The sequence below is a fragment of the Lepidochelys olivacea genome (genome assembly GCF_965140295.1).
Source record: "Lepidochelys olivacea isolate rLepOli2 genome assembly, chromosome: 12".
Lineage (NCBI taxonomy): Eukaryota > Metazoa > Chordata > Testudines > Cheloniidae > Lepidochelys > Lepidochelys olivacea.
Genome location: NC_140422.1, coordinates 28,335,301 through 28,359,346, shown reverse-complemented (window position 1 = coordinate 28,359,346; position 24,046 = coordinate 28,335,301). Strand labels below are relative to the sequence as shown.

At 38.4% G+C, this 24,046-nt stretch overlaps 1 protein-coding gene across 1 annotated transcript in view; it reads right to left on the bottom strand.

Annotated features, from left to right (window-relative positions):
- The window catches only part of CDH8 (cadherin 8), a 190,378-nt gene extending 167,341 nt beyond the window's left edge, over window positions 1-23,037 (bottom strand). The window contains exon 1 of the mRNA XM_084644378.1: window positions 22,696-23,037. Within this exon, the coding sequence (XP_084500504.1) occupies window positions 22,696-22,947 (252 nt within the window). The 5' untranslated portion in view covers window positions 22,948-23,037. The remainder of the gene's footprint in view (window positions 1-22,695) is intronic.
- Window positions 23,038-24,046: the final 1,009 nt, after the last annotated feature.

Genomic DNA, 24,046 nt, shown 5'->3' with positions numbered 1-24,046 from the left:
ACCTACCTAGCCACAAGGTCCAGAAATGAGCAGTGATAATAATTCTTTCCAGTTACAAAATATTTTTCATTCAGTGACCTCAATGAGCTTTGCAAAGATGGGTAAATTTAATTATTCCCATTTTATGGTTTAAGACGCTGGAAGAGAGATTAAGTCCATATACAGAAATGACTGCAGATGTGTGAAGAGAATAAAAGTCCCGTCACCCAGTCCTTTGTTGAAACTACTGCCTGTCATACGTTGAGTGAAGAATAGAATTTCAACCTTAACTCTGAAATTCATCTCTCTCAAATGTCTACTCAAGCCTCCAACATTTTCTGAATACAATTTTTGTGGTTTAATTTAATAAGTGAAGCATCATTTTTAGACTCTCAGCATAATAAACTCTCATTTGCACTGAATAGATTCATAAATTCATGCTGTTAAAAACTGTTTTCATCAGAGATGGGCCAGCCTCCTATGGTTTTCATTCAAATTCCAGTTCTGAACAGCAGGAGGGAATTTGCCCGTCACAAACATTCAGTTATCATTAGAGAATTTCCTTGCGTGCTTCTTGAGAAGCCAATATAGATACCAAGAGTGTCTCTCATCTCAAACAAAGTACACAACTGGAAATTTCTGAGTATACACTTCCAGTTTTTCAAGGAAGAGTATCACATTTTTATGCTATATGAGTTCAACATGAGTTGAGATGAATAATAGCACACGTGGAGAAACATGAAACTGTCCGGCACAGATGTGTGAGACTAAGTGTGGGAGGCATGCTCGTAGTAACTAGTACTTTAAAAAATGTGTTGCAGAGCAAAGGGGTCACCTAACTATAACATGAATATTCTTACAAAACCATTGTTTAAATATGTGCATCTCTTCAGAAAAAAAAACAAAAGAGACAGAAGAGCAGATAGCAGCAGTCTAGATTAAATATTCTTTGTTTTACACTAGAAAGGAGCAAAACCTTAACATTCCTGGGTCAGTATGTGCTAGATGGCAAGACCTAGCAGATACAACAGCATTCCCAGTACTACAATTTTATGGATAGTGGTTTTGATTAACATCCAACATGATAACTAGAGCTGCTTAGAAATTTCAGCAAAAACTGAAAATTAATGTCTTTTTTCTTGTTTCTTCCCCCATCTTCTGACCAGCTCTAATGATGAAATCCCTACATTTAAGCTCAGGGTGAATACACCTAAAGTTGTTTTCATTGCTTGGACAAATAGCAAAGGGAAGAAAATTCCAAGCGTTTCTCAATCCTTCCTAGATACCCCACCAGTGTATTACCTTCCCAGTAGAAATATAAAAATAAAAAGTATGAGAAAAGAAGATTGGTTTTTTTTCAAGCAAATGTTGACAATAGGCATGTCTTTTCAACATGAACTTAAGAATAATGAATAAATGTTCATAAAACTAGTCCTTTTATAGGAAGAAAGATGTGCATGACCTGAGCACAATAAAAGATGTCAAGTATATTGAAGTGGAGTACAGAGAAGTTCATTTTACTGGAAGAGAAGCAGAGGACAGTCTGGAGAAGCTATTCAGTACATAACTTTTTCTTTACTGAGATCATCAAGGGGAAGAGTCAAGGTTTCTTGTGACTGTACAGCTTTGTTCAGAATGCTTTATTTGTAAAAAATATCTCCCTTTTGAAAGAAGACGTGGCATATGCTGTCACACATGTAAGTAAGAACTCCACTGACCTCAGACTTCAGTGCTGCTGTGTCATTTAGTGTGCCTGTAATGGAATGTTCTGTAGAGAAAGTGAAAGGACTATGTACTGTTGAAAGAAACTACAGTATGTAGAAAATTTAAGATGCTGAAGTGTGATTTAAAGAGTACAGGTGAGGGTAAAGAGTGCTTTTTCGGATGTGCTCTTATCTAAGCGAAGTAAAAGATTGTGCTGGAGAATTAGAACATTTAGAAAAGAATGCCAGATGTTTCTTAACAGGCTTTCAGGTTTCTTTATCTAGCATTAATTTGGAACTGTACTGGCCAAGATGAACAGGCAAACATTATTAGGGATTCAGATGTTTGAGCCCACACCAATTGAAGCAAAAATGTTCAGTTGCTTCCAGTTGGCCCCAGATTTACTTACAAGTATAAGCTGTACAAATTTAAGAGAGTTTAAAACAAAGTTGAACATATCAGGCAATTACAAATGAATTCTTAGCGTACAATAATGTTTGCCTTGTTTTTCTGCTGCTAACCACAATACATAAGATTGTGATGAAGGATACCTAAGTTCTATTCCCGGTCTGCCACAAATTCCTTCATGCTTCAGTTCCCCCTTTTGTAAAATGCTCACAGTGAGAAATAACTACTTCACAGGCGTGTTACATGAATTGCCTGGACAATTATGGTAACTGCCCATGCAAATTAAACAGGGAAGAGAGCATACATTATTGTGCATGCACACTTATAAAAATCTAGCCCCAAGTATAGAATCAAGAGTAAATATTTTGTATAAATAGTACATTTGTAAGAGAACAGGAGAGTATAATCTCATTTTCTTCAATCAGTTATGCTATAGTCATACAGACCAATATACTGCATGTGTTCTTGACATATTACAGGAGATATTATGGGAAACCCTTGTTGTAAACATAAGTGAAAACTGCAAAAGACTGAAAAGGAATGTTATTGAAAATGAAATAGGAATTATTAATACTACATTATGTTATTCATGCACATGATACCTCATTGCAGACAAGTACAGACTGAAGCAAGCTAGAATTCTACCACATTATTCATATACTGTGTCTGGTACATAAGAATGTTTTGTGTATTCATTATAATTGTTATCATTACCATTCACAATCATTAACTTTACTGCAGGTCAGCATGATATTCCTTATGTTAGTAGCTTCTAACTACTGCACAACCCCACTAAGTACTGAAGTGCCTCTGAGTACTCCCTCAGGGCCTACGATGACTCTGCAGTAGCCCCTGCCTCAGTTTCTCCTCCCCAGGGTTTCCATCTCTCCTGGGAATTCATGAGGCTCAGCCCAAAATAAACACCAGCTTCAACTATAGTCCCAAGGTAATATAAACCAAAGGTTTTTGGCTCTTCCTGGGCTCAGCTCGTGTTATCAGAGTGTAGACTCTCTTGTTTTTTCCCCGCTGGGAGTCCAAGTAGAGCACAAACCAAAATGGCCTTCTACCCATTCTGGGTTTCCCACTCTACTCAAAGTCTTTAATACTCTTTACCAGAGCAGTGACTCCCAGAGCTTTACCTGGAGTTTGGCCTCTTCTCTGACTTGACAGGTCAGTTTCAGCTCCACCTAGTGGGATTCCTTTTCTCTCCTGCTTTCTCAGGGTCTCCTGCAGGAGCCTTCTTGCTCTCTGCAGCTACAGCCATCTCCTCCTCCACTTCTCCCTTTCTCCTCAGCCCTCAGGGCTAAATAAGGTAGGGCTTGATTGAATCACAGGACCTTTATTCTCCACAACTGGGGAGGCAAGCTTATTGTAACACAGGTATGGCTGAGACCCATCTTCCTTTTAGAATCCAGCCACCTTGTGTCATCCCCCGTATCCTCTTCTAGAATTATGACCAGACTACATTGTGAAGTGCTAGGAAATTGGAAACAAACTTCAAGAATTCAAAAATGGACAGACAATGCTACAGATACTGATCCAGATTCTTCAATCTGGAGTTGTACAAGTGAATATGCAGATACCTTGAAGCCAGTGAGCTTTATTCTCTTGCTTACACTGGTTTAAATAAGTAGTGATCTGATGTAAGTTAGTTAAGTTAGAGGAGTGTGCGAGAAGACATGTACCACTATGTTCTACAGCATGATGATATCCTCTGATCTTGTCCTGAGTATGAAGCGACTGTATCTTCTCATAATTCTCCCATGAAAGATTAAATTTCCACCAAGCATAGAACAATTTTCAGCTACATTTTGATATTCTATTCAGCTATGCACCAAGTGGTATGTACAAAATATGACTTGCAATCCTTGATTAAACAGGTGCTCTTTGAACCAAGCAGCCTTGCATTTTAACATAAATAAACTATTACTAGTTTAAAACCACAGTGACTGTGATTACCTGTACCAGTAAATCATGGTGCCAAGGGCTTTCTTAGATCTCTCTTAATAAACTATAAGTAAGTGATCAAAGAAAGCAACTTCCTAGATGACAAACTATCTTCTGTGGATGAAAGCTTTATTCAAAGGTGATATAGATGGGCTGTTAACTATAGCACAAAGAAACTAGAGCTGCAGCCAGCTGTTTGTAGACATCAGAACTCCAGTGATCAAACTCTTTCAAACTTGTGAATTTTAGCCAGAAATTCTTCACTTGCTCCAAGAGGAAGACTAAAGGGATCTGCTGAAAACGTAAAGTGTAATATTCACCATGAAATAACTGAATTAGCAAATCTTATTCAGAATGGACATTAGGTGCACCAGTGTGAAACAAGATGATTGAGAGGATTAAAGATTTATCTGGCTTGACTGAGCTCCTGGAAAGCAAAGATGGACTTGTACCAAAATCACAGTGCAAAACCCTTCCAAATATTTTTAAAAGTTCATTTCAGTATCCAAAAATTGCAGCTTGGACCCTTCTCAAGAGAATTTGTAAGTGTCTGATATTTCTTTTTTCAGGGGTGGGGGTTCATGTGGGGTATGAGTAATTGAACTTTAGCTATACCACAGTAGACAAAGCAAGACAGATATTAGCTGAGTTCTTGTTAGGCCTACAAGTTTGGAGACTTTGAAAAGGCACTGTGCTGAATGACCAGGTTTTCCCACTGCTTTCTTAGCAAATCAAAGGGAAGGTTTCAACTAACAGGTGGATAGATAGATAACTAGGCAAACCCGTACACACTGAAAGTATGTATTATTTGCAAAGTCTTGCAAAATAGGGAGAGCTTGAGATGAGATTTGAGCAAATATGAGATCTGTGCTCAATTAATCCCATGAAACACCAGTGAAATCCCTGGGGTTGAATGTATATATCTATGAGCAGATTTTGGCCCAACTGAAAATAGGATTTTTTTTTAAATTAATCATCAAGACTATAACAGGGTTCAAAAAAGGACTAGATAAGTTCATGGAGGATAGGTCCTTCAATGGCTATTAGCCAGGATTGTCATGGATGTTTGCCAGAAGTTGGGAATGGGCAACAAGGGATGAATCACTTGAGGATTCCCTGTTCTGTTCATTCCCTCAGGGGTACCTGGCACTGGCATCAGAAGACAGAACACAGGGCGAGATGGACCTTTGTCTGATCCAATATCTTCTTAAGGTTAGTAAAAAAACAAAAAAAGGGCTTAGGCAATTACTACCCATTCCTTGCTGTCCAATAATATTAGAGTATAAGATTTATAGTTGAAAACAATACAGACAACAACCATACTTCACCTACCACAAAAAATATTCCTGCTCATTCTGAAAAATCTAGTGATTTATTTAAAACTAGGGATGCAGCATTGGTAAATGACAGCTACTCTGTTGGATGACCCTCCATCAGGAAACCCAGAGGGATGCTGGATCTGTTTATGATCAGAAGGATCAAATCATTCATCTATTCTGACTCTCTGCTCCATTATTTTATGTAGGCATGATGTTGAAAATTACAAGAATTGTGCTCTCTAAGATCAAGCAGGCAGAGCAGTGGAATATGGAAATGTGAGTGTTAAAGCCCACAAACCAAACAAAAGCTCAGAGGTTTCATTTTAGGCCTACCTTGCTAGCCTTGACAGTGTTGCTGTAACAGATCTGTTTTGCCTAAAACTATTCCTTTATCTTTGCATCTGCAATTTAGCTGAGGATTTCGTCCTCACTTCAGCACATGATTTATTTGGGAAGGAGTGAAATAAATTAACTGTTCTGTACTGTGTTGCAACCCAGAAAATGCTAAATACTTGCCTATTTCTTCCCTGCCCTTTATATTCCTCTTGTTCAACCTTATAAGTTAAACTAAAACTTCATATATGTTTTGGAGTCTGCAAGTGTCAAGCTGACAAAAAATACAAAGTAACAAATTACAAAACAGTCCATAAGCCAGTGCTTCAAGCCAAAGTTTAAATAATACATACTTTAGACAAACTATATTCATTCCACTGCAGTTCTCCAATAATCAAATAAGGTGGCCTACAGGGGAAATAAAGTACTGGTAACTCAAACAACAACTTCTGTTCACGTTTCCTTCTACAGGCTTACAAGGAGTCCTAATGGTAAACTGAAATTCTTTCTTTTAATGACTAGGTCTGTCTGAAGGTTAACGTTTTGTCCCACTGAAATGAAGGAAAATATGCCAGTGTTTGAGAGATTTGATTACCTGTATGAAATTATGCTCACTTGGTTGTTCCTAAGGAAGGCACTCCTGGGTAAAGGTATATTAAAAGGGGAATAGGAATAGTGTGCATAAAAAGAAAATATTTTCCAATTATGCTTCACAAGATGCTGAAAATATTACTTGTGACAGAGGATTATGAATAAGATAATTACTGAGAGCCGAATGTACCTAAAGCTATAATAAAGGAGAGAGAGAAAAAAAACATTATTAAGTGGTTATTGGCTGTTGCTACTGCTCTTTGTAACAAAAGGCCAACACAGTAGCAAGGACAAAGCTGTGCATAGTTTAGGTGTAATGCATTATATACAAGGATACCACTTTACCACATACATTGCCCATCATTAATTCAGATAAATGAAAATTTATCAGCTTTTATTTGACAGCCTGAATGATTTATATCACCACAAACAAGCTTAATAGGATTTTTTTTCTATTAAAAGTCAGGTGAAAAGAAGAGAAATTTAGAAATATATATGATAAATGTTCCCCAGTAAAAATTCTTTCATTTCTCTTCTTACATAACCAGGGCAAGGGTAATGCATTCCCAGTGAGCAAAGCTACATTTCTGAAGGAATCCAGGATAAACTAAGATTTGCAAAGCACTGAAACATGGTGGAATTTGATTTCTGGAAATTAAACTCTCTCTTTTTACTCCACTTTTGATAATTCAGTCAATGAAAAGATATTCCAATTATGCAAATGTCAAGATTGTTATTGTCCTCAACAATTAAATCACAAGCTTGAAGACATAAGAAAACAATATTAAATTCAGTTATTTTTAAAGTATTTTGATCCAAAAAAGGTTATGGCATAAATTGCATTGTGTATTACTGAAAAGCCAAAATGTCTCTACTTCAAACAAGGTAGGTATGGTACACAGAGCACTTTCAGCTCAAAAGCTTGTCTCTCTCATCAACAGATGTTGGTCTGTTAAAAGATATTACCTCACCCTCCTTGTCTCTCTGATACCCTGTGACCAACATGGCTACAACTCTACTTCAAACTCAACTTCAAAAAGTTATTGTGAAGTTAGGGTGATCATTACCTTAACATTAATCCATAATTTACTCTGTGTGGGAGGAAGAATGGTCTTGTGGTTATAGCATGGGACTGACTAGGACTAGGAGATTTGGGTTCTATGGGCCTAGATATATGATGATGCAATGATCTGTGCTCATAGTCCAACTACCTAAAGTCTCACAGCAGTCACTGGGGCTGTAGGTGGCCATGGGTCCAATTTTGGGACTGGGGATTTAATATGTAACCTTGGACAATCCACGGAACCTCTCCATGCCTCCATTTTTCCATCTACAATATTGTGAGGTGCGGTCTTCTTTCAGGTCTTTTATTCTACCCATTGAGTTATTCAGGAACAGTTATTGCACTTTAAATTCACACCCTATCTTAATATGAAATTAACTTGCAAGTGTAAACAAGCAGTGACATTTGTAAAGTGCTTTGAGAGCCTCAGATGGAAAGTGTTAAAAAGTGGAAATAATTTTTATGTACTGAATGTGGGATTTTGAATGTGTGTGAGAGAGCAACAGGAAGGATGTAAAATGCTGACTTTGGCAATTTAGTGACTTTCCTGCTACATAATAGATTTTGGCTGTGATGAAAAATGGTCTCATAAACAGTACATTCCTTTTGAGATGCCAGAACACATCATTGCCACGCAGGGTTTTAAGCAGCAATCCTCACAAAAATCATTAATATTTTTAAATGTATGACATAGGTTACAACAGTCATGAGGTCCCAATCCACCATGGACAAGTTGCACTGCTAATGAGAGTGATATTGGATTCTTATACTCCTTTACTTAATTCTCTTTGGTAGTTACTCCATCCCACTTATAAAACAAGATGTCCTCCCAATTACTGTGGCCCCTCCTGATTAACAAGAAGCCTTCCACTAAATCCTTCCAAAAATACACACACCAGTCATCATCACATTCCCTATTATTTTCATGTCTCTTTCACATCTCCACACTATTCCCAATACCAACTAGCATGGAAGAGCTGAAGAAGGTCACACATTATATCTTGGAGCTTGTAGTGGCAGGGATTAGGAAGGGTCAGTCAAACTGGCTCTGCAGCAGTGCTCAGATTTGCTGAACAGATCTTGGATTGAGTTCAAACTGCTGGATTTAAAGAAGGATATTTTAAAATGCTTGGAACTGCCAGGCCCAGACAATTTGATGAGCTACAAACTGTGATTGAAAACACATTCCAAGGATTTTTTGGAGGGGAGAACAGAAAGTTTCCCTAAATAGAAATTAAGGGTCTAAGTCAGTGTTTCCCAAACTTGGGACGCCGCTTGTTCAGGGAAAGCCCCTCGTGGGCCGGGCCGGTTTGTTTACCTGCCGTGTCCGCAGGTTTGGCCGATCGGGGCTCCCAGTGGCCGCGGTTCACTGTGCCCGGACAACGGGAGCTGCAGGAAGCGGCGGCCGGTACGTCCCTTGGTCTGTGCCACTTCTAGCAGTTCCCATTGGCCTGGAGCAGCGAACCATGGCCACTGAGAGCCGCGATTGGCCGAACCTGCGGACGCGGCAGGTAAACAAACTGGCCCGGCCTATCAGGGGCTTTCCCTGCACAAGCGGCGGAACAAGTTTAGGAAACACTGCTCTAAAATATAACATATTAGAAGGGCTTAATAAGGACAAGAGGTTTACTACTGGACTTGCTGCGGAAAGAATAAATCAAGGATTGAATACTGTAGGATTACTGGTGTTCCTAAGAATTCTGAAACAAATGTCCCTTATGGCTAATGGGGACATCAGGTCAAATGAATTTCCAGAATATTATGTCCTGGTTTTTACTGTGAGAAAATTACCAAGAGGACAGAATTCTTTTACATTTATTTTGGCATGTACCAGTCTAGATTCTAGTGGATTATTGAAGTTTTGAAAGCCTCTAGAAGTGAAATGGAATTTCAAGGAAATCAACATTTATATTCTTCTAGTGTACAAGCCTACCCTGTTGAAATATGAGAGCTTTGCTCAGACAAAGAAAGTATTTTAGAAAATAAGCCTTCCAGCTCAAGTGATGCATCTCTAGGTTGCTCTTCTTAAAATGGTGAGAGTAATTCTTATATTTTCTGATCTTTGGAGGAATCCATGAAATTTGCAGTAACTAAGAAAGACATCTGCACTGGAGACATCAGTTGGCATGAACATGGACTTAACTTTATTAATATTCTTCTCTTTTCAAATATTGAATATAAACATTTCAGCAACACTTCTGAAAATGATTGTAATGAACCTACAGGTTCATCACTAGATATGGTTGTAATCTGCAATTCAACATATAGCTAGAAAAGGACTCCATAATTTCCAGTGGATAGCTGAGCAAAATAAAGAATTTCAGTCCCACCAGAAATTCCAGTATTTCAACATTTATTTTCATCCCAAAATAGGCCAAAAAGTTGAAATATTGAAAGGTTTGACAGAATGAAATAGTCTGAAAAAAATTCAATCCAGAAATGTTAAAACATTTTTGCTTTTATTGTAAAAAAACAACCCCAAAACAAACAAACAAAAAAAACATTTTGGCATTCCCAAAATTGAAACATTTTATTTCAGTTTATTGAACTGAAATGAAACTCTTCATTTGGGGTAAACTCAACTGCATTTCCCTATTGTATTTAGTATATGATGGGAGCTGTAGTTGGGAGCAAGGGGCCGGGCTCTCTAACTAGACTACATCTCCCATTGCACACCCACCTGGCTGCTTGGTCAGAGGGAGGCCACATTGCATCCTAGGACATGTAGTTCTCCATGGAGCCCAGGACACAGGAGAGAATGGGGTCCTGAACTACAACTCCCATTGTGCCATCTGCCACAATAGATTGCCGTTTAATGTTGAACTGACTCAGAACTAAATGTTTTGGGTCATTTAACAAAATGAAATATTCCAATTCAAATCAAGTCCAACCAAATCAATATATTTTGGCTTGATTTTCCCCAATGGGAAAATCGTTTCCCCCCCACACCCATGTTTTCCATCAAAAATTATTTTGATGAATAATTCTTGCTCAACTCTACTGTAGGGTGAAGCAAAAAAAGAAAGACAAATCAGAGGTCAATGGGAAGGAGTCCATGGCCATGCATGAGGCAGGTTGCCAACTTTCTAACCAAACCAAACCGAACACCTTTGCCCCTCCCCTTCTCTGAGGTCCTGCCCCGCTCAATACATCTCCCATCCCTCCATCACTCACTCTCCCCCACCCTCACTCACTTGGTCATTTTCACTGGGCTGGGGAGGGTCTCTTTTTGACCGGGTGTTCCAGCTGAAAACCAGACACCTGGAAAGAAGCAGCAGGCTGGAGGAAGCAGTCTGGTAGCTTTCTGCAGAGGAAAGGCTGGATAGCAGACAGCCTGGAAGGCAGGGCCGCAGAGTTGGAAAGAGACACAGCCTATTATTAGCAGGGAATCTGTGGAAGGCAGGATAACATAGGGCTACAGTCAGGAGAATGGTGCAGGGGGGCTGTACTCTGAACTTGCTCCTTTCATATCCCTGAACTGTACTGCACTGCCCCTCAGCATAGGCATTGGGAATTGTGTAGGCTTGTTTTGTTTTGATGATACTATAAAAGCAAGTATGCCTAGAATATTTTCATCTTCGATTGCTGGCAGCCCTAGTAAAGGAATCCTCTATGTTATTCAAAGTGTGCGAGCGTTTATGTGAACCCAGTGAGGGCTAGAAACTGGAAGGCCTAGTGTTTGGAGAGGTTTCAGTGCTCACCTCTGAACTCATGGAGACACAATATGCTACCAGACTTTTAGGGGACTGGTGAAGCACGACAACGTGCTGCAGAGAGATTGGCTACAGCATCTTGTGGCCACTTTTGTAACGTTTACATGGTGCATGAGATGTACCTTTAGTATGTGATGTATTTATTTCAGATGGGTGTCCTCACAGGGGTGAAAATCTGGCTCTTCACAATTTGCTAATTTTAAAAATTCCTTTAAAACTCAAAGCATTTGTTAATACATATTCTACTTCTCTTATTTTCAGTAGAATTCTGGCAGCATCCCTCTCTTTGACTCTCGTTCAGCCAAGAGTAGTAGAGGTGGTTAAGACTTTTTAAACACTTTCTTTTTCCTGAACAGTTTTAGTTTTGACAAATCTCCTAGCCTCACAAAATTTTAGGGAATAAGTTTTGAATTTGTCCGATTTTGATATTTTCAGAACAAAAAGGCTTGGGGACATTTTTTAGTCAAAGTGACTTTTCATGTCAACATGTTAGTAAATTTAAACTAAAAAAAGGTTTAAAAATAAAAAAAAGGTCAAAGGGGAGGGGGAGGGAAATTATCCAAACAACATTTCAATTGACCTGAACCTAAAAAAGAAAAAGAAAGAAAAAAGGTTTGGCAATTCATGCAAATTTTCAAGATTTAGACTATTCCTCCCAATTTGGGATACACAAAGTTTCAAAATTTCAAAAATTCTCATGGGATGGGAAAATTATTTCCCACCCAGATGTAACTTGTGGGCGTCCGTGTGGTGGAGATTTAGGCGTTTGGCAGGCTGATTGATCAAAGAGACACCAATACTGCTGCACCTGAGAAGGATGCTAGAAATCCATCTCAGCAAAACATGAACCATTTCCCTCTCATCATTTTCAAGATGTGATAACACCACAGATACAATGAGCCTTAGGTACAATCAGTTTAAAAACATTCATTTGTTTTATTATAGGAGCTTTTAAATTGTTAATATGTGCCGTTGCACGCTCATTATTACCCTATCTTATCTTATTTCTGTCTCACACCAGAAAAAAATCTATCAGACTGATTCCTATCAGAGTTCCATATAGTATTATGTCCAGACATATTGAGAAATCATTGTTCCCATTAGTGATACAATGGTAGGCAGCATGATCTCCTGGATGGAGAATCAGGATTGAAGAGTCAGGAGCCGGGGTTCAGTTCTCAGGTAGATTTGCTGTGTGACATGGGGCAGGTCACTTCACTTCTCTCTGCCTCCATTTCCCCTCCCAACTGTTTGGTCCATTTTGATTATAAGCTCTTGGTGGCAGGGATGATCTCTTATTATGTGTTTGAACAGTGGAAGCAAAATGGGGCACTAATCTTGGTTGACTCTTGGACACTACAAATAATAATATTAATAACATTAACATGTATGGATGTTTCTTATTTAAGAAGATTTATGATTTATGTTATTTCACCACCCCAGTGTTCTGGGAGTACATACAATGTTTATAAAAACTACACACTGCAGCAGCAATGTCTAAAGGGAAAGCCCAACCAAAATTCACCATAGGTTAAAACTCACCCCCCACCTATATATGCATCCCCTCCTGCCAAGTGAAATCTTCCTATACACGTTAAATCATTTATATAGTATCTGTTTACTCATATGAAAACTCAGTAAAATGTAAGTTTAATTCCATGTATACATGTTTGTTTAGATCAGCACCAGCTTTCAGTTCATCTAATATTCTAGCAGTTATGTAGCACCTGCAATAAAATCATCAAGATCCATTAATAACAAAAATAAGTTAAAGCCAATACAAGAGTCCGCATTTGTTAAGTCTTGCTTCAGATGATTTTGGATGAAGGAAGAAACACAAACACTTTGCCTCTGGCTTTTTTTTTTTTTTTTGGTGTCTGTATGATACAGCAACAATGGGAATTGCCACACATGCCAATGATCTACATTCAATGTCTTATACTGCATAGTAATGAGAAAGCACATTTGCCTAATAGACAGATGCTTTTAAAAAAAGACAGCATGGAATGCATATAACAAATGTACTAATAATTATATTAAAACACTATGTTAAAATAATGCTTGTTTGGTTGCAAAGTAAAGCTCTCAAAAGTCAGAAAATACCAGATTTAGGATTGTCTGTTCAGCTTCAAGTCAGCCCCCTTATGAGTTCACCCTGTGCACTGAAGGAGGCAGGGTCTTGTGGGGGAAAAATGGTATGTGGTCATGTAATTAAAATCTGTCCGAATGCATGCACACAAGGGGGCCAAATTAACGTTGCTCCGGCAACTGCAGATCTGATGTTTCCTAGCTCTTGAGTACTCAACTATACGACCTAAATAACACTCTTTGAATGTAATATATTTTATGTAATTTCCTAGATTTTTGTTAAAGGGAAAAGGTAGATCCAATTATATTATTCACAACAGTAACAGCACCCACATTTTGCATCCTCATCAGGGTTTGAACCTTGAACTTCAACACTGCAGCAAAGACTGGGTCTGTGTACTGATTCCAGAGAGTAGTTTGGGGGAATCTGGCCTGTTTCTCTCCCCTCTCCTCAGAACTGGGGGAACATCATCCTCTATATGGGCTCTTCAGGACAGGAGGATAGGCCAATGAAACCACGTTCTGAATTTGGAAGGATTTATAGGCAGTGCTCGGGGTGAGGGGGAGGGAGGAGTCCAGCCTGGCTCTCTCCCCCCACCAGCCAGGAGGTGTGGGGAGGTTCATGACACATGTTGTGCGTCCAGAGGGGTATTTGGGCACTGGGACCATGAACCTAGTCTGGAAGTGAGAGCAACTTGCCTTCATCCCCCCCATCTTCTGATGCATCTGCACCAGCAGTTCCCACATGTTTCCACTGCAGAGCATGCTGCTGCTGCTTTGGCAGCATTGGGAGCCTGGCTGTAGAATGTTTGTGTTTAGTTATTATTTTGGCAAGCTGCAATAATATTCCTGAGGAACAAAAGTAAGAGAGGGGAAATGGCAATTTTTAACACTTTATATCTCAGTAAAGATCAATGGAATTTCATAGGACACAGACAAGATACCTCTCTGTCGTGGAGGCTATTCCCTGCTGACTGTCAAATGTTTGCTGCAAACAATGGAAATGTGAGAGCTTCTTGAAGAAAAGCTTGAGAAAATATTTTAGAATGGAAAGTATTAGGCAACCTAAATATAGGAATCACTGCCAGCTCCCTCATATAATAATACAAAGCCTGATCAAAAGCCCATGGAAATCAAGGGAAGAATTCCTAACAGTTAGATAGATGGTTTTTGGATCAGGGCCATATAGCAGGTGTCTGATGTAGGAACCCAACTCAAAATGTAATTCTATTAATCCATATTATTTGTAGTGTCTATATTTCATATTTTCCACAATTAATCTAAAATTGTGTTTTTCTTTCATGGCATTTACTATCCTGATTTCTCATGTTGAGTCATTACAGTAGGTTAGCATTTTTTTTTATTAAGCTTGTGGCATGATGACCTTAGAAAGACAGTGATATCCATTCTGATGAAAGAGTTGAAGGTTGGGACTGTCTCCTTTTTCTCCAATGCCCAGTGCTCATACCCTAGATGTTCAGTGCCACGTACTTGGTGGGATTCTCAGAATAAGAACACATGGTATTCTATGTATGCTACTCTCCAGCAGGGGAAAATAAATTAGACAAGACAGTTGCTGGATTGAATAGAGAAGATGATTGTGGTACTCTCTCCTGCTAAGAAATGTCTGTTTAAATAAACTACCTTTTGTTGGTTTTACCTACAACTGGGCTCTTTGTCTCAATTAGGTGGAATATGATGAAATAAAAGACTGTCTCAGAAAGGATTGCTGGAGGCAATCTAGCAGAAATGCAGAGCACACCAAGTTTGAAATACTAGCTCAGGGCTTCACTCTCTTTTCACAAGGGGCTGGATGCTACAAAGGTAGCAAGCACCAGCACCAGAATGAGGAAAAGGATTTCTTATGTTGCTCCTAATAATTCCTCTGGTTAATTCAGGAATGACGTGGATACTCTCCAGGGGGAAGCCACAGAAATCTCTTCTTAGCAGCTGATGTAGTGGCTATGAAATATGGGCCTTGAAGGAAATAGTGGAATGAGAATCTTTTCAGACATGAGAGATGCTCAGCTGTTCCCCCGGGAGAGAGGAAAGGTATAGCTATACATTTGCTATTAATGGCCCCAACTCAACTAGGTACTTCACGGGAGCTGATATGCTTAAAGTTAGGCACATGATTAAATAATTTGATGAAACAGGGCCTACATGTATGATTTTCATACATAATTTCCCCTGAAAACATACTTCAACTTCCACCAGATTAGAGCCTTTAAACAATGCCTAAAATATTTACTGCAGTGCTGTATGGTCCATGGCTTTATTTTTGCAGCTAAGCTGAGTGACTGCTTCACATCCAAAGATTAAACTGTGAAGTCTCTTACGGCCCATTAACTGGAGAGAGAACATCAGCAGTCTCAGATTTGTAGTCTTTGGGACTGTCACACAATGCTATGCAGCACATGAGGTACCAACCAGCTGGATAGAACCAAGATATTTTAAATAAGAGTTTCCCGTGCAGAAAAAAAGATTGTGCAAACCCTTTCTTGTTATTTTCACACAGAGGCTGATTTTCTTCATGACAGTTGTCATATATGTAGGTATTCTAGTCTAAAAATTGAAAACTGGGTGTCTTAAGCATACCTCTCAAATGTCCTTCATTCCAAGTGTCACTCATTTTAGTTCCAAAGTTTCCTTTGTGCCCCACCATTCTGATGTTCCCTCTGTTTTGCTGTCAAAAGTTATTTACCTCAGAAACAAGGAAACATGAAACTGTGGTGACACACAGTCCAGCTTGATCCTGAATCCTGAACTGAATCCTGTTGTATTTCATGTTTCCTGCATGAATAATTTTTGTGTCTGTGTCACACATTGCAGCCCACATTTGAGCCTTGGCAGATTGAGAGAGAGATATTTCTCAGGGCTTGATAATGATCTATTCAGTCCTTCACCTTAATGGTTTGACTCCGACCTGTGTTGTCAGCTATGGTAAGTCACTACCAACTGATGGTTCTTCAGTGGCTTATGGGAATAAGCTACTTGCCAAACCAGTTCATAGTGGACAGGTGTCTGTTTCAAAAAAACTGCCTGAACAATTGGCACTAATTGGTACCTATGTTGACAAGAGGAACTAAGTCGTCCTGACAGCACTAGAGGTGGTCCCTCCGGGTAGAAACTGAAATCCATTTGAAGAGCAGTGTGGGGAAGTTTACACCATTATGTCATATCTGTTACGTGGTCACAGAGGACTCCACTCAGTTTTTCATAGTGTCACTCTAGCACTTTACATGGACGTTTGAAAACCGTTAAAATTCATTAAAAGAAAAATAAAAAGTTTGGTTCAGTGTATTGATTAGAATAAGCACCTAATTTCCCCACATAGGGAATTAAGCTCAGTTGGATCTACCAATCTTCTGAAAAAACCATCATCCGTGAGCCGTCAGCAAAATATGTCAAGGAACAAATGCTAAGTAATAATAATATTAATAGGGCACCAAAATACCTGAATTCCTAGACCGAGTCACTGTGTAATCATACCCACAATATGCATGTCCTTCCTCACGCCTCTCCTTCCTTGTGTGTTATTATATACACCCTAGTCTGTCAAGTCTAAAAGTTAGGGCCCAATCCAGGAAGGTGCCAAGAACATCAGAGAAGTGCTCCTCACCCTTAATTTCATTAACGGGCACACAGCATGTCTCAGAGGGTGTTCAGCACATTGCAGGACTGAGCCCTTCATGTGTATTCTGCAAAGTGCCTTACACGCAAATAGGTGCTAAACAAAAGTGGGCCACATCCCAGACCCATCATTTTGCCTTGCTTTCTGCCACTCTAGCAGCATAAAGTAGAATTGATCTCATGGGGGGAAGGAGTCAGGGTGGGCATGGCAGAGTTCTTCTGCACTCAGGAGGTACCCAGCTGGCAGAATAGTCCTTTAAGGCCATTGTCATCCATTAGAAATAAGCAGGAAAAGATGAGGGATGCTGCATAAAAATAGGCAAGAAAATTAATTGTATTGTGTTTACTTCTGAGTGTTTATTAACAAATAACTAGGAAAAAAGTCCTACATTAATACACTATTAAGGTTGCACAAGAAATGAAAAAGCTAAAACTCCAACAACAGTGGCAGCATTTCAAATCCTGAATGTTTCATGATGCATATTTTAGGTCATAAATAATAAAATACAAAGAGAAGCAGAAAACAGGATTAGAAATACTACATATATGTAACATGACTGGCCCTTTCTCTGGTTATAGTTGTAAAAACTTTAATGTTGCATTAACACAGGACCACATCATCCCCTGAAAAGGATACACCCACGAACTGCAAACTTCCACTGCTTAATATTGATTTCCCCCATTCAGGCAAGAAGCCTGTAGTTGAGCCCTTCTTAGATACAGATCCCTTTTGCAACATTAATGAGAACAGCATTAACAGGCAGCCACAAAAAATAATGGAACTAACTAACTAATTAAATAAATAAAAAGGACATAAAAATAAATAAAATAAATTGTACATGCAAATACTTCGTATGATGCACTGATCACATGAACATGCGCAATGCAGAACCCATAGCTCACTCTATCCTCTTCCATTCATGATGCTATTTCCATTTTAAGACTCAATACATTGTGTTTTCAGGACACCAGCCCGAGACCCAACCTGGAAACACATCATGTCCCTCTGTACTCTTCACCTCTGAGAGGCTCATAGGAACGTATTGACAGGTTCTCACACCTGTAAAAGCCTTATCCAAAACGCATTGAAATCAGTGGAAAGACTCTTATTTACTTCATTGAGCTTTGGATCATGCCCATAGAAAGATACATACAAACATACACAGAAAAGGCAATTGCAACACATGGCTTTGGAGGTAGAAAAAAATCAAACTGAGATCCTGAGAAGAATTGGGAGGGTCTATGGGGACAGGAGGAGCAGTCTATTGAAAGAGCGTCAGTCTGATTGTTTGTCAGTACAGCTCCTTTGAGTCTGGGGTTTATTATTGAATTATTCAATATTGACTCCAGAAACAAAAAATAAAAGGCTTCTGTCATTTTCACATCCCTTCTATGTACGTCTACTGTTTTATGTCTCCTGCACTGTACCCATAAATCATAAGTGTAATGCATAAACTAGACAACCTAGGTTTTCCCTGAAAATGTCTGTCTACTACACTGGGCTGTACGCCATTTAACACATCACAAATTGCAAGTACTATATATTTATCTTGGGCTCCATAAGACTGGTAAATGGGAGCTGTGATAACATGTCCTACAGTATTTTATTACATTGTGCAGTTGCCTAATATTTCCTAATGTTATTGTCTACTTCATTGTGAATTCTGCTGTTGTCTCCAATGAAAGAACAGTGACATCTGATACACCACAGAGTTTGTGGTACATCTGCCATGGAGTTGTAAATGCATGCAGAAGAGGCTAAGAACATACAGCAGTATATATCAAGTAAAAGTTCTAGCTAACTAATCAAATATTCAGGGGCAGCATGCAGTGTCATCAGGCATATCACTCCACAGTTGAATGAGATTGTCAATCGCTGGAAAGCTGACTGCTGCTGTCTGAAATACACAGTATGCAGGTCCTCCAAAGCTGAAAGTAGTACATTTGGAAGGTAAGCTAGACTTACCCTATTGCAGGTCGACATATGTGTGAATAAAAAGGAACAGATCGTCGGAAATAAAAAAGACTGAAAGAAGATTATTTGTAAGTGTAATGTTTCTGTACTGGTTTAAACAACATATTTATACTTGTGGAGGAGCGTAGCTCCATTTAGTACAGAGCTTATGTGAACTTGAAAGTGAATGACTAGAGTCCATATAGGTTTTTAAAATTGTATTGCATATGTACAGTATTGGAACAATGACATTTCTTATTATGTTAATAGTACAATAACTAAATATTGATAGGTAAATAATAAGAATTTGTGTAGTATTTTATGGGCATTATCTAATTAATCCTCCCAACAACCCTGACACAATATTTATATCCTCATCTTAAAGATGGGGAAATGGTCACAGGGGGGTTTATGGCATGATCTTGCTCATATGCAAATAAATGGCAAATGACTTCAGCATCCCACTGACTTCAGCAGAGTCAGGGCAAAGTTAGAACCAAGAACTTCTCCTTCCTAGTCCTTTACTCATTTCACTCAACCACCATACCGACCTTGTTGTCTGTCTATTTCATTTGACAGGAGAAGCTTTCAATTGTCCAGTTAATTTCACCCTCAGATTATTGTCATATCCAAGAGAGACCACATGAAGAGTGCAATTCTTTATGTACCTTGTAGTCCCCAAGGATAATTCACAATAGTACTAGATAAGTGTGAAGCTGTACTGCATCAGTTAAAGTTCTGTCAGCATTTTAGAAGCCCGGTTTAAGGTATCTAACATTTATGTTTCCTAATTCATACTCTCTGCATGTGTGTTTTTACCTCAGCTAGAACTATACTTTAGAAAAAGTTATTTGAACCCGTGTATGTATTTTTCCAAAGAGTTTCAGTATTCTATTTCATTTTGTTTATACACAGGCTTAAGTGCCAATGTCATGAGGTGCTGAACACTTCCTGAAAGGTAATCAGTGGTCTCAGCACCCACTGGGGTGCATGACCTATTATCTTGAGAATTTCTGATTCTTTAGGGGGTGAGTTCTCAAAGGGCCCTATATTGGCCTTAGAAATTGTGTGCCAACTTTTTCTTGTACATGGGTGATTATCTAAGTATGCAAACCCTTGTGTTTGTATTTGCATATCAGAGCAAAGACCTAAAGACCTGATTTGCACACATGGCAGGTCCTTGGTACATATTACCACTGTAACTGTGCAAGCACTCTGATAGTAAGGTGATGAGAGCCATATGAGAACTGATATAAATGGAATAGAAATAGCTATACATTAAATTTAGCCTTTGTTTAACTAGAGTCACTTTTGGAGTTTGGCTCTTAGGTTCACTGCACTTTCAGTCTTGTGACAGCATCGTGTATGTTCAGAGCATTCTGTAGAAGTACAGGTGTATTGTGAATATAAACAGTATTCGTAATATGTAGCAAATGCAACATGTAAAAAGCATTGGCTATGCACGCAGTAGAACACACATGTGCAAGTGAAACAAATGTAACAGCATGTCAGTGTTTTATTTTCTTACTTTCTTATCCTGAGACACTCTACAATAACTCACAAAGTGTACTTTATAGAGTGCCTTTCATACAAAGCATTCAGAAAGCTTTAAGGTCAATCATAAGCTAAAAATGTTCTTGACAGAGGAAGCAACAGAAGTGAAGGAGCAACCTCCAACTGTGCAGAATCATGGTTAGGCGAAAGACTGGAGGAATAGAATAAGCAGGAAAGGGACTTGCAGAATACTGGTATAACAGGGAAAATGAATGCACTGAAAGACCAAGAGGATGATTTTAAATTGGAATCTGGAATAGGTAGTTAAACCAAGGAGGGTGCCAGAGAACAGCTATGTCATACCCCCATTTTCTGGAGGCCTTAAAAAAAGCAGCTGCAATTTTAAAGTTGGGAAGAGAGTTAGAACCTGACTTTGAAAAGGGTTGAGCACCCGCAATTCCCATTGACTACAATGGAACTTATTGGGGGCTCACAAATCTCAGGGTCAGGCCTTCAGAAAGCAGAAGTAAAGGTGATTTTATGGAGATAGCAATAGACACAGACAAGAGTTACTAGAAAATATTAAGTTTAAATTCAGAAATAAGCCCAAAATTTCTGGCCTTTAGAATGTTTCACTTTTCACTCTCTTCCATCTCTATCATGCTGTAAACTAATTATGCAGCAGTCCCAGCAAATGGGATATCATGGCTTTGTAATAATAAGTATGATTCAAAGTCCTAGCAGACAATGGGTATGATGTCTTTATTAGTTTTGCCTGAGGTCCCGTACCCCCTTCTTTTCTCTTCATTAATGAATTTAAAATAATACAGGAAATTAAATCTAAAAACTACTGAGCATTACAGCAAAGTTAAGGTTATGATTTACACTGAAAAATAAATTCCCACAAAACTGAGATACAGTGTCCTCTCTCACTCCTTCTGGGTAGTTTTCCTTGTGCTTGGGTATTGCTGCACATATGGTACATAAGATCACAAACTTTTCTGATAACCCTGCAATGAAAGGATTAACTAAGGAGTGACTGCCTTGATTCAAGATCATCTTGTCATTTTACGTACTCTACAAAAAGAGGCTCTCTTCATTGCTTTAAATGCAACTGGGAATATTTGTATGTTAATAAGCCTTCTGCATCCCCATTGATATTGGGATACTTTATTGACTGCAACAAAGAATATTAAGATAAATCTCCCATTGGTGTAAATCAACATTAGTTTAAATTGAAGTCAATGGAGCTATGCCTGTTTGCACCACCTGGCCCAAGATTTGGAACCCAAACTGATCATTTCACAGAATCAATTTAAGATAGCAATGGGTAACAATTGCTATTAGCATATTGGTCCAGCAACAGTTATCAATTCTATACTTTCTCTCTCTTTTCTTCAGTAACATGCATAGCTATTGAAATTCCCTGAAGTACACTGTAATATGTACAGAATGCTTTAACATGAAATTATATATGTTTTAACGCATTGTCTGCCTACATTTTATATAGTTTAGGAGCCAAGGTAATGTGGTAATAATATGTCTGATTATTCAGAGGAAACAGAAAGTTAATGGTATGTTACAGTATTTGACTATTCTGATATAAATCAAACATCCAACAAGGAGAACACATTTATTTGCTAGTCAAGCTTTATGATGAATGCAGATGGCATGATCTCTTTTCAAGGCAAGTGTAATTCAGAATTATTGATTGAAAGAAATGAACAGAGCTGTAAAAATAAACACGGGGCTGGTAATAGACCAGATAGAGTATATGTCAAGGCAAGCATGTGATATTTTACTCATGCTGTCCATCTTCCTGTTACAAAATACTATGCCTATGATGTTATTTTGTATGGCATGTACATCAGGGTCATTCTACAAATATATCTTAGCCTGGTATCTTCTGTTGTATAAGGTACACTTTCATCCTTGTGTTTAGACTTGCTCAAATGTGCATCTCTGAGAAATTTCAGAGCATTTCAAAGCTTTGTGTAGCAGGACAGCAGGTGAAAAGTGACCATAAAGTATCAAAACTTTTGAATACTGAATGTAAATATAAGCACTTAACAAATAGCAGCTTTTAGAAAAGTCTTAAGATGAGAAAAGCTAAGTATGCTGGCTAATGACATTTTAAAAAAAATTTGCATCTGTTCTCCTTTATCACCAAAAATAAAAGATGCTTTCTATCTTAAAAATACAAGTTAGAACAGGTTGTCTGTACCCTGAAATCTCCAGTCCACTAAAAAGATCATTCTACTTTCTCCTGTCAGAGTTATACAACTAACATAAATGAGATGAACATCTAAGAGGAGTAAATATCTATAAAACATACATTTACAGGTATCAGGGAAGACTTAGAATGACCAAGAGCTTTAAACTTGAGCTTGATAGGAGAGTCCCGGCCAATGAGGACCTACATGTACTGTACATTTTCATAGTGAAAGCAAAAAAAAAATCTTTACTTACCCGGCCAACTAATATTGGTTCAGGTCCAGAAAATTCTTCTAATACAAACATTTGGTTCCAAACCCAGCCCCTCTTTGAACGGTTCAAAACCTTCTGTTCTCCACTGAGCCCACTTAGTCCTATACTGGATCCACTTGGTAATATTTGAGATTGATTCAGTGGAGCCATATAAATGGAAGGAAGGACAGTAATCCATAATATTATTAATGGAGTCCATACATCCATAAGCATCTCCGTTAGTTTTTCTGGCATTGTACCACGAGCTTAGCAAATCACCACAGAAATGAAACGATTATTTTGCTTTTCTCCAGATGATAGCCATCCAGTTCATCATGCAGTAAAGTACATTTACTTACAGCTCCTCCATATGTTTGCAGCACAGTAAACATAAAAATTGCTTAGCTTATAAAAACATGATCCACTGGGTTTTCCTGTCATCCAAGATTCCTGCAAAGATAAGAGTAATACAAAGTTAGCTATAAAGTGCTTGGGAATATATTTTATAAAATCTTAAGTTATTTTCATGTCAGAAAAAGGCCAAAGTCTAGTTTTATATTTGTAGTAGATTATATAAGTGTCTAGGAAATGAATTTTAATGCCCATTTAAAGGGGGGGAAAAGAACAACTAAGGGACAGGTTCTTCTGTCAATGTTGTGCAGCAGCTTCCTGCATTTGATTTCAAGTCAGAACTACTCAGTGTGAGCCAGCATATTAGAATTTGACCCTGTATAAACCTTTCAGTAAAAGCTAACCACAAATAACTCTGAAGCTGAGCAATAATACTGCAGTGGGTAACTCATTTTTCCTTTTTTATTCTACATGTGCCCTGCTCTCTTTGAAGTCAATGGAGCATACTCAGTACCTCAAAGGATTGAATCCTTCCCCCCCCACCAGGCATTCATAACAGCAAGGGCAAGAATTTTTTTTTAAAAAAAATCATGTATGGCCACAAATAAAAGTTCAGTTTTAGTAAATATTGTAACATTAAGAAAGAAAATATGAATTTCATTTAGGTAGGCAGAGGCAGGCAGGAACCAGATTTCCCATTTTGCAGGACTTTCTGCTATTTCTAATTTGTTTTCCTTTCCAAAACAGCACAAAATTCAAAATATTTTGAAATTTTCTCACAAAATGACCCTCCCCTCCCCCCCACACACTAAATGGTTTTGGCCAACCAAAACTATTTTGTTCCGATAACATCAATGTCATTCCACTTTTTATTTTTTTTAATTATATTTTAGCAAAAAAAAAAAGAATAAAAATGGAAAATCAAAATATTCCAAAAAGGTTAAAATGGAATGATTCAACCTCATTGGAATGCTCTGTTTCTGTGGTAGTGGTGTTGTTTTCC